This window comes from Silurus aristotelis (genome assembly GCF_946808225.1).
Source record: "Silurus aristotelis genome assembly, chromosome: 5".
Lineage (NCBI taxonomy): Eukaryota > Metazoa > Chordata > Actinopteri > Siluriformes > Siluridae > Silurus > Silurus aristotelis.
The window spans coordinates 9,899,939-9,915,822 of NC_139578.1; the positions used below are offsets into that span (position 1 = coordinate 9,899,939).

The 15,884-nt window shown below is 39.3% G+C and overlaps 1 protein-coding gene across 1 annotated transcript; it reads right to left on the bottom strand.

Annotated features, from left to right (window-relative positions):
- Positions 1 to 356: 356 nt before the first annotated feature.
- nfx1 (nuclear transcription factor, X-box binding 1) lies at positions 357 to 15,679 on the bottom strand. The gene is made up of 24 exons (XM_083541976.1): positions 15,508 to 15,679; positions 12,787 to 13,707; positions 12,339 to 12,500; positions 12,158 to 12,235; positions 11,955 to 12,060; positions 11,693 to 11,764; positions 11,476 to 11,615; positions 10,930 to 11,029; positions 10,578 to 10,795; positions 9,471 to 9,568; positions 9,351 to 9,381; positions 9,154 to 9,236; positions 8,954 to 9,062; positions 8,726 to 8,845; positions 7,659 to 7,738; positions 7,192 to 7,422; positions 6,900 to 6,973; positions 4,429 to 4,527; positions 4,287 to 4,328; positions 4,061 to 4,156; positions 2,227 to 2,293; positions 1,995 to 2,140; positions 1,076 to 1,180; positions 357 to 509 (listed from the first exon to the last, which is right to left on the bottom strand). Exons 1-24 carry the CDS (start codon positions 15,527 to 15,529, stop codon positions 437 to 439), a joined length of 3,273 nt encoding a protein of 1,090 aa, XP_083398102.1. The 5' UTR covers positions 15,530 to 15,679; the 3' UTR covers positions 357 to 436.
- Between the last annotated feature and the right edge of the window lie 205 nt (positions 15,680 to 15,884).

Consider the following 15,884-nt stretch of genomic DNA (forward strand, 5'->3'; position numbering starts at 1 on the left):
ATATTTTGAAATTTATTTCCAAATATACAAAAAAAAAGGTAAAAAAAAATAATTTGCTAAAATATATTTCAAAATATATATTTTTTTATCGTTTGGGTTGTTTTTGTCTGTATATTCTCTATAAATCTAGGTGTGCCTGATGTTGGATTAACAGCTGGAGGGCTGGGGACACATGAGGAGGTCTGACTTTCTCTGAAATTAGTCAGACTTGCAACCAACATTGGAACAGCAAATTGAATCGCAAGCTTTACATTGAAACCTATGCTGAAATCCTTAATGAGAAAACAGTGGTTACTGAGCAAAGTGTACTCGTGTCGTGTCTACAGACTTAAAAATGTAATTAAAAAGAGGCAGAATCAACATGTGCCCAGTTTTATTTGATGTGGTTACAGTGAACTGAAAAACGACCATTAGTGTGGATGCATCACAGTTTTAATCAATCCTGAACGTCAAAGTAATCAATAGCCTCCTCTCTAGAGTTCCTCCGCCAAGCATTTCTACTGTCAGCCCTGGGGAGGAAAAAAAAAAAAAAAGTCAACAAAGAAGAAAAATATAAATAAATAAAATACATTAGAAAAGTTCCAGCTTTACAAATTTCATTTGCATTTTGCACCTTTAAATGTGATCCATAATAGCAACAAAATTGGAATAAAAACAAACATTTTAGGGGAAACAAACAAAAATGCACTAACCTACTTACTTGTGTGTGTACACCCTTTATAATAGCAATTAAATAATTGAAGAATAAAAGACATTTAAGAGCAAAAATCTTACCCAAATATACAGTTGTAAAATTTAACCCAAATTAAAAAAATATAATTAAATAATTTACATTTAATTGGTTGCAAGATCACATCAAAAGTGGAAAATTGATCAGTCATGATTTGTCTTGGTTTCATTTGTGCATCGCAAAAACCTGTAATAAGCGATTATTTGAATGATGTCTATTAAGAGCTAATGCATTTATCTTCTCCCAGTCTTGAAATCTAAAACTCAGCACATAGCAATTGTGTGTGTGTGTGTGTGTGTGTGTGTGTGTGTGTGTGTGTGTGTGTGTGTGTGTATATCCACATACTTGCTGCTGTATTGTTTGATATGGGCAATGGGTGGTGGGGCCCGGGTCGCAGTCTCTCTCTCGATCAGAGCAGTCAGAGTGGAGGTAGGGCATGCAGATTTCCCCCTGCACACATTTCAATAAGAGCAGAGCAAAAACTGTTACAAACATGTCTGAATCCACAATCATATTTCCATCAGGAGAATCTATAAAATGAATTGCTGTGCTTTGGGATGCAGTGGTACGTCGTTAGAAGATGGACCGTTAATCTGCCAAATACACTGTATATGAGAAATCGATAATCTATTTAATGCAATTGCTCTGATTGGCCACCAGAGGTCTCAACCTGCACAACTCAGAGTTAAAACAAAATCACAATGATGCCAAATTTATTTTATACAATTTTAAATGTTTAAACTTTTAGTAAAAAAGATTGTATGCATTTTTCTAGGATTTTTACAGACAAAATGCCCATTGTTTAAGATTCAGAAATAATACACAAGACTGTCCATTCATAATTTTTCTTCATTTAAATTTTGTTCAGACTATTCTAAGAATCAAAAATCATGAAATCAGTATTTTCAATCGACTTTAGATAATCTTGTAAGTCACAAAATCTGCTAAATGTGTCTATAACATGCATATGTTAATATGCTTTTAATATTATAGTAATTTCTAAATAATACCATTAAATACATAATAGACAATTAATATTAGAGCTAGAGCTTTCTACAGTTTTCCTTACAGTTCTCTGACCCTGAATCTAACACTAGTAAATCTTGTTACTTTAAGGCTGGATAATAAAGATGCTGATTATTAATAAGCTGTTTCACGTTACTGAAAAAGGTTATAAAAAAAAAAAAAAAAAGTGAATTAAAGAGAAAACACACAAAACCGTAAAAGGGAACTGGTTTTCCAAAACAGCAAATCATTTTCAGACCTGAAAGCTGTGATGACAACATTGCGTTTTGGCTCGCCATCATAGCTGACGCTCTCTAATCCATACACCTCGGCCAGCTCGTGAACAATTCTCCGCTGATCTCGCTTCATGGGTGGGAAACTGTGACTCCTCTTTGGCTGTTTACCCTGAAAAGCAATAAACCAACCAACAACAAGACCTGAAATAAAAGCTTTAAGACTTTAATGCAAGTCTCAGTGAAAAGGACTTTTACCTTGTTTGCTAGTTCCACCAGATTCCTGATTTCCTCTTCCACCTCACTGACAAACTTGAAGTCCCTTCTACATAAGAACAACCATAAAAAAAAATATATTTGGCATTTAAATGATAAAAGACCGATGAACTGATGAAATCTTTGTATCGGTGCTATTTAAGTGGATAGCAAGCGTGTGTACATTATATATACAGCGTGTTTACACAATCGGATGGCTTTTTTTCATTAACCAGACTTCCTTCTTCTTTCGGCTGCTCCCGTTAAGGGTCGCCACAGCGGATCATCCGTCTCCATACTATTCCTCTACATTTGTCTCTTTCCAACCAACTACCTGCATGTCTTCCCTCACCACATCCATAAACCTCCTTCTTGGTCTTCCTCTTTTCCTCCTTCCTGCCGGCTCCATCCTCAGCATTCTCCTACTGATATACCCCATGTCCCTCCTCTGCACATGTCCAAACCATCTCAATCTCGCCTCCCTCACCTTGTCTCCAAAACATCCTACATGCGCTGTCCCTCTAATAAACTCATTTCTAATCCTGTCCATCGTCGTCACTCCCAACGAAAACCTCAACATCTTCAGCTCTGCTACCTCCAGCTTCACCTCCTGTCTTTTACTCAATGCCACTGTCTCTAAATCATACAACATCGCAGGTCTCAACACAGTCCTATAAACTTTCCCTTTCCCTCTCGCAAATACTCTTCTATTACAAAATCACTCCTGCCACTCTTCTCCACCCACTCCACCCTGCCTGCACTCTTTTCTTCACTTCTCTAACACACTCTCCATTACTTTGCACCTTGCTTCTCTCAGCCTGGCTTCCACTACTCTTTCCCATAACTTCATGGTGTGACTGATCAACTTTATTCCCCTGTAGTTACTGCAGGTCTGCACATCTCCCTTACTCTTAAAGATCGGTACCAGCACACTCCTTCTCCATTCCTCAGGCATCCTCTCACCTTTCAGAATCTTATTAAACAATCTGGTTAAAAACGCCACTGCATCTCTCCTAAACATCTCCATGCTTCTACAGGTATGTCATCTGGTCCAACCGACTTTCCACTCTTGATCCTTTTAATCACTGCTCTCACTTTCTCCTTACTAATCCTATCCACTTCCTGCTTCACCATCTCCACACCATCCAACCTTCTTTCTCTCTCTTTTTCCTCGTTCATCAGCTGCTCAAAATACTCCCTCCACCTTCTCAACACACTCTCCTCACTAGTCAACACCTTTCCATCTGCATCCTTTATTGCTCTAACTTGCAGCACATTCTTCCCAGCTCGGTCCCTCTGCCTGGCCAATTGGTATAAACATTATTTTCTCCTTCCTTAGTGTCCAACTTCTCATACAGCTCCTCATATGTGCTTTCGCCATACCCTTTTGCCAAACCTAATCGCACCACATCGCTTTGTTTCCTTTCCATATGTCACAAGTACCCTTCTAGATGTCTCCCTCAACACTTCTGCAGTAGTTGCCCAATCATCCAGCATCTCTTCACCACCACTGAGCCCCTGTCTGACCTCTTCCCTGAATCTCACACTACAGTCTTCCTCATTCAGTTTCCACCATATTTTTTTTTTCTATGTTATTCTGCACTCTCCCACTTCCAATGCTCCTTACTCCCTTCCCTCTTGGTCTTCTGAACACACGTCAACCTTTCTTAATCTCAAACCGCTCCATCATATCAGCTACCTCTTCCCCTTTACCAGTCATAATACTAAGAGTGCACTGCCTTGTGCAACCCTATTGGCTGGGTTATTCACCAGACTTCCGCTGAATGTGTATAGAATCCAAATCAATCTCTAGTTAAAGATGTGAGGGGAATCAAACCTGGCATCATCTTTGAGAGAATCGCTGTATTTGCACGTGGAGGATTTATTGAATGGATCGACTGTTGGATCGACCTGGAGTGCCTCCGCAAGTCGTCTGTTAGGAAACAACATAAAATATCATCCTCAGGAGGACATTCGACCAGATGTAGACACATGGCTTCTACTGTGAAGGAGAAATTATGGCATTAAGGACATTAATACTCGTGTGACAAAAGAATGCTCACCGATTTCTTTCCAGGGTAGCGCACTCCTGATCACATTCTAGCCTTTAAAACACGGAAATCAGAAATATTAGTTAGATGGAATGTTGTGATACTGCAAACAAAGGTCGGGTGAAAAGACAAAAAACAGGTAGTCAAAGATCACCTGGCCTGTTTCTGGTTCTTCTTGGTAAGCTGGGCAATGTTCACAGACTCTCCTAACTGCATATCTGACAACTTACTCGCCATGGCAATAGCTGCATATCTGAAAAAGAGATGAATCATGAATGCATTGGATGCATCACTGACTAGAAAGTAGCAAGAATAGCTGGTTGCAGTAAAAAAAAATAAAAAATAAAAATATATATACAGTGGGTACGAAAAGTATTCAGACCCCCTTACATTTTTCACTCTGTTATATTGCAGCCATTTGCTAAAATCATTTAAGTTCATTCTTCTTCCTCATGAATGTACACACAGCTCCCCATATTGACAGAAAAACACAGAATTGTTGACATTGTTGCAGATTTATTAAAAAAGAAAAACTGAAATATCACATAGTCCTAAGTATTCAGACCCTTTGCTGTGACACTCATATATTTAACTCAGGTGCTTTCCATTTCTTCTGATCATCCTTGAGATGGTTCTACACCTTCATTTGAGTCCAGCTGTGTTTGATTATACTGATTGGACTTGAATAGGAAAGCCACACACCTGTCTATATAAAGACCTTCCAGATCACAATGCATGTCAGAGCAAATGAGAATCATGAGGTCAAAGGAACTGCCTGAAGAGCTCAGAGACAGAATTGTGGCAAGGCACAGATCTGGCCAAGGTTACAAAAAGATTTCTGCTGCACTTAAGGTTCCTAAGAGCACAGTGGCCTCCATAATCCTCAAATGGAAGACGTTTGGGACGACCAGAACCCTTCCTAGAGCTGGCCGTCCGGCCAAACTGAGCTATCGGGGGAGAAGAGCCTTGGTGAGAGAGGTAAAGAAGAACCCAAAGATCACTGTGGCTGAGCTCCAGAGATGCAGTCAGGAGATGGGAGAAAGTTGTAGAAAGTCAACCATCACTGCAGCCCTCCACCAGTCGGGGCTTTATGGCAGAGTGGCCCGACGGAAGCCTCTCCTCAGTGTAAGACACATGAAAGCCTGCATGGAGTTTGCTAAAAAACACCTGAAGGACTCCAAGATGGTAAGAAATAAGATTCTCTGGTCTGATGAGACCAAAATAGAAATTTTTGGCCTTAAATTCTAAGCGGTATGTGTGGAGAAAACCAGGCACTGCTCATCACCTGTCCAATACAGTCCCAACAGTGAAGCATGGTGGTGGCATCATCATGCTGTGGGGGTGTTTTTTAGCTGCAGGGACAGGACGACTGGTTGCAATCGAGGGAAAGATAAATGCGGTCAAGTACAGGGATATCCTGGACAAAAACCTTCTCCAGAGTGCTCTGGACCTCAGACTGGGCCAAAGGTTTACCTTCCAACAGGACAATGACCCTAAGCACACAGCTAAAATAACGAAGGAGTGGCTTCACAACAACTCCGTGACTGTTCTTGAATGGCCCAGCCAGAGCCCTGACTTAAACCCAATTGAGCATCTCTGGAGAGACCTAAAAATGGCTGTCCACCAACGTTTACCATCCAACCTGACAGAACTGGAGAGGATCTGCAAGGAGGAATGGCAGAGGATCCCCAAATCCAGGTGTGAAAGACTTGTTGCATCTTTCCCAAGAAGACTCCTGGCTGTATTAGATCAAAAGGGGGCTTCTACTAAATACTGAGCAAAGGGTCTGAATACTTAGGACCATGTGATTTTTCAGTTTTTCTTTTTTAATAAATCTGCAACAGTGTCAACAATTCTGTGTTTTTCTGTCAGTATGGGGAGCTGTGTGTACATTCATGAGAAGAAGAATGGACCATAAATGATTTTAGCAAATGGCTGCAATATAACAAAGAGTGAAAAATTTAAGGGGGTCTAAATACTTTCCGTACCCACTGTATATAAAAAAAAAGAAAAAAATAAGTTTCTTCTATAGCTTTTTTGATAAAAAAAAAAAGTTCAGCTACTGTATACAAGCTTCACAGTGCAACACTACTGCTGTTACATTGTTATAAAGAAAGGTTTACATCGCTCTGGTTTGATCACTGTGCCACTTCATGCAAGCACCGTATGCAATTTCACTTTGTTTCTTGCAGAATTAATATTTGATGCTCGCTCTAAGACACAGAAAGGAAGCAAGTGTGAAATAGATTTTTTTTCTTCCCTTTTGGAGCTTGTGTAAAGCAGACTATCTAAATAAATCAGTTTTCTCTCGCTCTTCAGTTCTCTTGTACAGATGTGTTAAAAAAAAAAAAAAAGAAATTGTATTGCTCATTAATATTCCTAATAATAATAATAATATCAAATAGTATTTGTATGACAATTGTCCATTAGGATTCAGTTCGTTTTACAAAAACATTAAGATTAAACATAAAATCATATACTGTTTTAATTGTGGGTAACGTAGGGCATACGTAGGTAATTAATGTAATTGTAAGTGGGATTGTAAAATTTACCATGAATATCTTATTGTACTATAATAAGACTTTTAAAGTACAGAGTAAACTCTGTATACGCTGAAATCCTGACCTCTGAGAGGAGCAGGCTGCCTCAGTACAGGGTATAGTCTCCTTCCTGCGTCCACATTCGCACTGCATTGCCACCTAGAGGAAAAAACAGACTAAAGTGTGACTACTGTGATTATTAAGAGTGCATTTTAGTGCAAATTAGTGATCAGAAAAAAAAAAAAAAGTGTGTAAAGGTCGATTCTTTTTTTTTTTTTTTTTTATTGTTTACTCATTTGACCCTTCTACTTTGATCGTTACCAAAAACACATCATTAACAATCCAACATAAAAGATAATGTGGAAAGAGGTTAATACCCTGGCAGTGCAGGTAGAGTGGGGGCAGGGGGTGCCAGGGTGGCATGGAGAGTTACAGGGGTGCCCACACTCGGATCTAGGGTGTGGGCAAGGCTGCTTACAGTCTCCTTCAGTTTGGCACTCTCCTCGATGGCATATTCTTTTGCAGTGGTGAAAGCCACAGGACAACAATTTATTACAGACCAGACCACATGAGATCTCCTGGAGGTGACATGGGATATTACTTCTTTGCTGGAGAGGAAACAACAGAGCAGAAAAAAAGAGGGAAAGAATAATGACTGATGTCTTCTTTTTGCTTTGTTAAAAATATAATAACAAAAATCCACTATAGAGCATTTAAAAATGCTAGTCATAGTGATGAGACTAAAAGTATTGTATTGTGTCTTGGACAGACATCTTGGAGCTGGCTGTATTGTGCATTGAACTGCTTTGTCATTTTAGCATGCATAATTAGAATTCTGTGCTACCTCGTGGTTGCCCATGCACCACTTCTTGGTGAGGTAGGTACAGGGAGGGCATTTCTCCTCGCTGTGACAGGAGTGCATAACTGTAAAAAAGAATTTAAGTGGGTACATGTACAATCAGGTGGCAAAAGAAAAGAATAGACATTTGTTCTTAATTCTCCTATGTAAGGTCTTTCCAGTGCTCATCTGTATACTCTGCTCAAAATCCTCTTCACCTTGATAGAATACTCAAAAGACCGGATTACAAAATCCTACAATTCATGCTAACACGGTCGTTTTTGAACAACATAATGTTTTTTGTCTAAGGAAATTCAGTAGTTGAGCCCTTTCCATAAATCAGCGTAACTTTATTGTGTAGGTACTATGAATTTTTTGCCTGAGAGTTGCTGATTTCTATGTTTTGTTTCGAACATGACATCATCGAAAAAAAGGTCAATCAAGCAAAGCTTACTCTTTAAGAATATATTGCCAAATGTTTGCGGACACCTGGTCATTAGTACGTTTTGAGCATCACATTCCAAAATTAGTCCCAAATTTGCTCTTATAAAGTCCCTCCACCCTTCTGAGGTGATGTTTAATTAGATTTTGTAATGTGCTTGTGGACATTTGTGTTCCTCAGCCACAAGGGTGTATGTAAAGTCCGGTACTGATGTAGGTGAGGAGGCCTGGGGTGCAGTGTTTTAATTAATCCCAAAGGTGTTTAGGGATGAGATCAGAGCTCTATAGCAGGCCACTTAAGATTTTCCTCTCCAAACCATGTAAACCATATCTTAATGGAGTTCGCTTTGTGCATCACATGCTAAAACTGGTTTGGGTTTCCAAGTTCAAGTAAGTGCAAAATTTTATTATACCGCATCCAAACACATCCTATACAATTGTGTGCCTCTGGCTTTGTGGTAACAGTTTGGAGAAGAACCAAATATTGCAGGAAAGGTCAGGTGTCTCAATACTTGTCCATATAGTGCATTTCCTTCATCTTTAAATAATACATTCAGCAAAACAAAAGACTGAATGAGTGAGCCCTCCAATAATGTTTGATCACTGAACAGCAGTCAGTGTGACAAGGGTACCTGGGTGATCACAGTCATGCTGGCGTGTGCAGGGGTTTTTGCACTCTGGAGGTTTGGTACCACAGGGGATGGGTGGGAACATCACAGTTTCACCACAGTAGCAGGCCAGCTCATCAAAACCTATACAAAGTAAGCAAATATCATGGCTGCCTTTTCTTGTACCCAAAATAGCTTCATGTTTGAACAGGGAGGAAATTGCTTATAGAACATGTATCAGTAAGGACTCACTGGTTTGCCAGCAGGGCTGGCAGTTTCCTCTGTGACACACCTCCTGACACCGGTGGAGGCCACAATTGAGCTTGTAGCCACAGATAATTGTGCATTTATGCTCAGTGTCCTGATTTGGGAAAAAAAAAAAAAAAAAAAAAAAAGAATGAATCTGCTGCTGTTAAATGTTGTCAAATTGAACTGTTTCAGAAGTTACCTACCACACAACATATCTCTCCACACTTGTGTCTGCCACACAAGCGCTTCTTGTTGCAACGTCTCTCACAGGTAAACAACAACTCGTCTAGTAGTGGAGGAAACATTCATATTTTAGGATCATTGAGAAAAATGACGAAATATTTAGTTTATAGACTGACTGCATTCAGATGATTATACCAGAAACACATCCATTCCTCACCTTCACTGTGAATCAAAGCACATGGTACCTCCTGCAACAGGGAAAATATGCTGGAATTATAGTATTTCCAGCTCTAGTAAGTCCATTAAAATGCATTTAGGCAATAGCTGAAAGACTAACCTTGGTTTTAATGCCACATTTGCACTTAATGGTGGAGGTGAGAGCACACGGACCACATTTGTCTTCATGGCAAAGTTTATCACACAGATGAATAGTGTCTGTAAGGGTTCGGGTTAAAAGGAGACAAGGAAGAAAAGAAAAAAAAAGAAAAGAATTTCCAACTACAATTGAAAACTATTAAATGAGAACAATGACCGTTGTTATCCAGCATCTCGTCGATACGATATTTCTCTTGCATAGCACTTTAAGCAGAATGGGTACAATACTCGTCAAATCTAACTTATATTCTGCACTGGATAATCATGTTTTAAACTCGTTTTATATATTCATTCATTCATTCATTCATTAATTTTCGCAGGGTCGCAGGGGCAGCAGTCTAAGCAGGCCCCCGCCTTCGACTGCTCCCCAATCCTCACAGCACCGTCCCTTACGGTCCCTGCTGCAGGTGGTGAGCCCACGGGAAGGCGGCCCCACGTCACTCCAACGTCACGGACCTTGATATTTCCCTCGTAAGGGACCCACGGAGCATAGAGGGTTAAGGGCCTTGCTCAAGGGCCCAAGAGTTTTATATATAATTTATTAAATACTACTAAGAATTACAATGATCTGAAAATATGATTTATAGTTGGGGGAAGAGATGCAAAACAAAACCTGCTTTTTATTAAAGCCGTTTATTATTATTAGTAATTTGTGAATTTTATTAGATTTTTTTTATTAAATTGATTAAATACAATTAAATAAATGGAAAAATCTAATTACTTTACATTTGTTAGACTCCATTTGTGTTTTACATTTAATGTTTAAATTTCTAAAAGATTTAATCTACTTAACTGTTCTACTTATTTCAGTATACTTTAACAAATGTCTTCATTCCTTCCACCTTTTATTCATTTACTCCCTCGATATGTGGAATATTAAGGAAAAAAATCATTAAAAGAGAAACTCTTAAATACAGAAAACGCTAAAGAATCCATTAAAGATCCTAAAGGTTTTTTATAGCCACTTCCTAGCTTACTTTTTTTTTTTCTGTTTTTATACCCCTGGCAAGTTTAATAATAAAAAATGCGTTTAAAGTGTGAGGTGGAGACCACACACACACCTACACACCTACGTCACCGCAAGGCAGGGGCTTGCTGCACATCTTTCCACAAGATGGAATAGGGTCAGTGCAACACCGTCTCTCTGGATAGCCCAGCTCCAGGAGTTTGGCTATGGCTGTCTGTCCACAGGGGCAGCGAAACACCAGAATGGGCAAGCGAGGACATGGCTGGCACCTGCCTGGGTGGCACACCTGCTGGCAGTGGTGGGCTTGGCATTCCAGAATCCTGGAGGAAAGGTTATTTTTCAATGATTTTTTCTCAAAACAGCTACTTTCAAAATTCACTTTATCTTCTCACATATCTTTAATTGTATATATTAAAAACAAAAGAGGAGCACATTAACAAAAATGGAAACTGACTTGCCACATGGCTTGTTGCAGGAGAAATATCCAAATCCGTCGAAGCTAGCCGATTCGGTACCACATGCCTCCTCCCTTTGCATCGCCCCGCAGTAACACACTACATAACACACAGAGGAAACAAGAATGGCTCCAGCAGCACATGAACTATGAAAAACATATGCTGGTGCTAGTTTTAGAAATGAATTAAAGATTCAGTGGTTTGTTTCATAATTAAAAAAAAAATGTGGAAAAAGAGGTTTGTAGACACCTGAGCATAAAATCCCTAAGACACAAAGCCACAAAGTTGTAAGACTACTAGAACTGTATGTTGCAGCAAAAAGTCATATCCCAGCAACGTAATGCCGTTTCCTTAACACGTTTTTCTATAATAGGCGTAGCAAAATTCAAGTGGTCTACACAAACCCTTACACTGACCCAAATGAACACCTTGAGAATGGTCAAATACTAGCTGCACCCCAGGTCTCTTAACCCAACCTCACTAAAGCTCTTTGGAAGAATGAGCACAAATACCCACAGAAATGCTCTTCTAGTGAGTACACTTACCCTGCTGGACCTGGAGCTGGCAGGGCTGACAAAGGCCCTGGTGACAAATCTGTGTACAGTGGTGCTTCTTGCAGTTTAACTGAGCGCCACATTCCTGGTCACAGCACAAAGCTCCTGTCTGACTGCAGCGCACTTGCTTACTACACACACGGAAAAACACTCAGAGGAGGTACGACGTATATGATTGTTCGGTGACAGATTGCTTGACATGTATTACCTGATTCTTCCACAAACACAAGATTTGGTGGTAAATGCTGGACACTGTGGACAAGGGCCTGGGTGGCATAAACTGCACAGAAAGAAACTCGGATTACTCATCAGCAGTATTACAGTTTCAAGTAATCCTATATTATACTCCTGCTTCATGTAGAAACTTATTAATGCAGCACTGATTTGAGTTCATGACTTTGAGTGGGCTTCAGTGAATTATTGGATAATCTGCTGCTTAGGTTTAAGTTGGAATTAAATATAAAATGTACATGTTGCAGCGGTGATTGCAGTCTCCACTACTCCTCTTCTTCCCACATACTTCACCACAGCTGTGTGGAATCTCTCGGTGCTGATACTCCGGATTGGTCACCTTCCCTGACAAGTCAAACAGCGACAGGAAACGATGGGTAATCCTTAAAGATGATGCTTTAACACCCAAAATTTAAAGACGGTTATAGAAGTCGCTTCCTACCACAGAAACAGATGTAAGACGTTGGGAATTTTAACGCCACATTTTGGCAAGCAGGACAACGCCAGCCTTTGCCAGTCTCTGTAAAACAAACATTTAGTTTACAGCATGTTTATTATCAGTGGTAGACAAACATTTGATCATAGCTAAAGACGCTTTTCCCCCCTGTATGTGAATACTGTACCGTCTGCCTGTGAGGCAGGGGAACGAGCCCACTTCTTGATGCAGTTCAGGTGAAAGACGTGAAAGCAGCTCTGACAGCTCCAAACGGGAGCCATGACACGAATCACATCACAGCACACCATGCACTCGTACTTCTCTTCGGTCAATTGCTCAATGAGGCACCCTGAATACACATACACCAAATATTCTGATATTATAATTGTTATGGCAGAAAAAAAAAAAAAGATCGCTATTCAGCCCTGTATAGATTCATCTTGCACACAAGTTTTCTACAAAGGAAAGATTTACAGATAAGAATTGATTGGTATTTAGCTAAATTAAATTAAAAGGAACAATACAGGAAATATGAATAAGCCCACCTATACAAGTACAGTTTAATCTAGATTCCACTGCCACAACTACAAATAATTGCTCAGAATGTGTAAAAAAAAAAAAAAATTTAACTTCACCAGTTTGGGTCTCTTTGTTCTTGGGTGGCTCTACACGTTTCACTGGCCCAGTCCTCCTCTCAGTATGCCCTCCTCTCTTTTGTCCTTGCTCTTGAAATTGGGGTTTCCTCCACTGGTCTTTGCCACTTGCTCCACCTCTCCGATTAAGCTCCTCTTTGCTTCCTCTGGCCTTGTCTTCTCTTGGTTTCTCCTCGTCCATATCCACTTGTGGTGGATCTCTCTCTCTCCAGTTCCCTTGGCTGCTAGCATGCAAGGTAGGCCCCTTCTTCCTTGGGTAACCTTGTCTTTCTCCTCCTCCTGCTCTAAATCCTCTGTTGTTCCTATGCCCATGTTCTAGTTCAGTGGGCACTACACTGGCTATATAATCAACCTCTGCTGCAGGATTGTCCTGATTGCCCTCTTTATGTCTGGGTAATGGCTTTCTTGCATCTCTGCCTCTCCTGGGCATTGGTGGCCAGGTTTCTCTGGGTTCATGTTGGAACTTGCCCATGTAGGGTTCTTCATGGTTTTTTTGCTGATCCTCCCCATCTGTGGATCTGTACGCAGGTGAGGTCATTGGTTGCTGGCCAACATACGCGCCATTATCCTGGACTGTGGAGCCATTATCACCTTTATTTCTTGGCCATCTTGGACCATGGAACCAACGTTCACCATTACCCCGACCTCCCCTCCCTCCTCTCCCTCTTCCCCGACCTCCCCTTGTTTCACATCTGGTAGAGGAGTTGTTGTGTGGTGTGTCTGCAGCTGCATGGTCAGAGAAATCATTCTGCTCTTCTGGATATGTGGCTTGATTTAAATGTCCTGAACTTGCATGCGCTCTACCTTGACCTCCACGTTTTCGATTGTGGCCTGACCGTGAATGACCCCTTCGGGATGCTGACTGGCTGGGCCTCGTGGATGCATAATCAGGATTATCTTTGCCTGGTAACAATGGGGAATAATGATCATTATAGTTGCCAATCATATAATTCACTAACTGTCAATTCAAATGGTTCATAACAGATTCTAGTATTAAACAATATTTCCATATAATGTTGCTGATTATCAGTTTCACACTGAATAGTCAATGATCACCACTGTTCATAAGAAGCATAAAATGACTGCTATTGTTCAATCACTACTAATTTACTTTGTTCCTCACTGATCTTTTTAGCTGTATGTATTTAAATTAATAAAATACTTATTAAAGCAATAGCCTTCTGTCTACTACTTACAGTCTACATTCTTGACATAAATTCTAATATTATGTAAATGATTTGGGGATCCATGACCAAAGATGATTTTAAAATATGTAAAGTACTATTCTAAATTCTTAGACACACCTTATCCTTCAGTGTTTAACATTGTACATCAATACTGAAAACATCAATTTTAGATAAAATGCCTGCTTGGTTAAACTATATTTAAATTTATATTTTATAAAAAAAAAAATATATACAAATAAAACAGAATAAATCAAATTATGCAATACACTATTATATTGATTATATCTATCTATCTAAAAAATATTTAATCACATGATTGTCATGAGTTGACTCGTGATTAATCGCGACTTAATGGCACATCATCGGTTCTAAATATTCATAAAATTTATAATTTAAAAAAGTTTTAATACTCTAATCAAAATGGGCATGGACAAATATGGATGCTTTATTCAAATGTATGTGTATTATTAGTGAAACCACACTCAACATAGAGCATGAGGACAAAATATTCTTTTAAACGTTTAAATGTAATTATGTTTTTTTTTAAATTATGTAAATCATCGAGACACCAAACAGCACCTTTGCTATGTTTCCACACGGACAGTTTTAATTGCTGGCACATTTTGGACTTGGCACATCAGTAAAACCAATGTTTTATGATTGAAAATAATTGCTTGTTGTTTTTTTGGTTAAATGAAGCACATCTTGAATAAACATGTATTGCGTTAAAGGCTTTAATTTCGCCTCATATATTTAATTAGATTTCTTAATAAAAATGGTCAACCAGAAAGCTGTATTAATTGCATGTTAATAAAATTAGTGTTGTTAAAATTTAGCACAGCCCTAATGCATATTCATATATTATATTATATATATATATACAATAAACATTTTTTTTTACAGTTCTGATAAAATTGTTAGTGTTTTAATGATATTCTTCCAACTTCATGAATGTAAGCGGTTCATGATCATAAAAGATCAGGACGTCAGAATGAATCTGCAAATGATCACATGACGTCATCTCGGGACCTTTTACCTTTTTATAGCTACCTTCCCCTTAAAAGGTTAATCTGTTAGATTGTTGCTTGTGGCTAAAGTACACTGGTCAGGGTAAAGCCTGAATAATTTACACAACAGGCTGCTTCTTATACACACTACGACAAGCCAGAATGTATTATATCCACCTCATTAAAACAATTATTAAACTTTTATTCATCCGATTCACATTCCGATCTAACACAAACCCTGCTGTACGCCGGACAGGGAATAAGTTAGCTAACACACTAAATAACCAACCAGCTAATTGAATTTATTTTAGCTGTTTATGTGTGGCTGCTAGTTTAGTGTGACAGGGGGTAAGCAGCTAACACGCGAGACCCACACGTCCAGACAGAGTAGCCGGCTAACCTGCTAGCTACAAACACTATTAGCATGCTACGCGCCTCACTGTTAGCATCACAACAAACTAGCATGCTGAAAATAGCGGACAAAGTTAACGGATTAGTTAGATATTTACCTGTCTCTGAGGTTTCAGCCATTCGGATACATGAAAAGAAAACAAAGGTATTTGTTCTCTAAATATTTCTGCAGCGTCTCCTCTACCGGCTGTCAAACGCAAATGAAGTGCCTGTCGCTAGCTAACAGTAAACAGGGCTAAAAGTCATTCGCTAGTCGCGTTCAACCAATCAGAGAAGACGACGGAGCTCGTTACGTCATCACCACCGAAAAAGACCTCGAGACCAAAAGTTCTTGGAACTTCCTAAAGGGGTTCCATAATTCCCTTTATCATTCTGTTCAAAGTTTATTTTATTATTAATGGCCTTGTTTTGATTGTCATTATTAAATATGATTTCTATATTTTCTATGTCTATATTGCACTGGACTGCTGATATT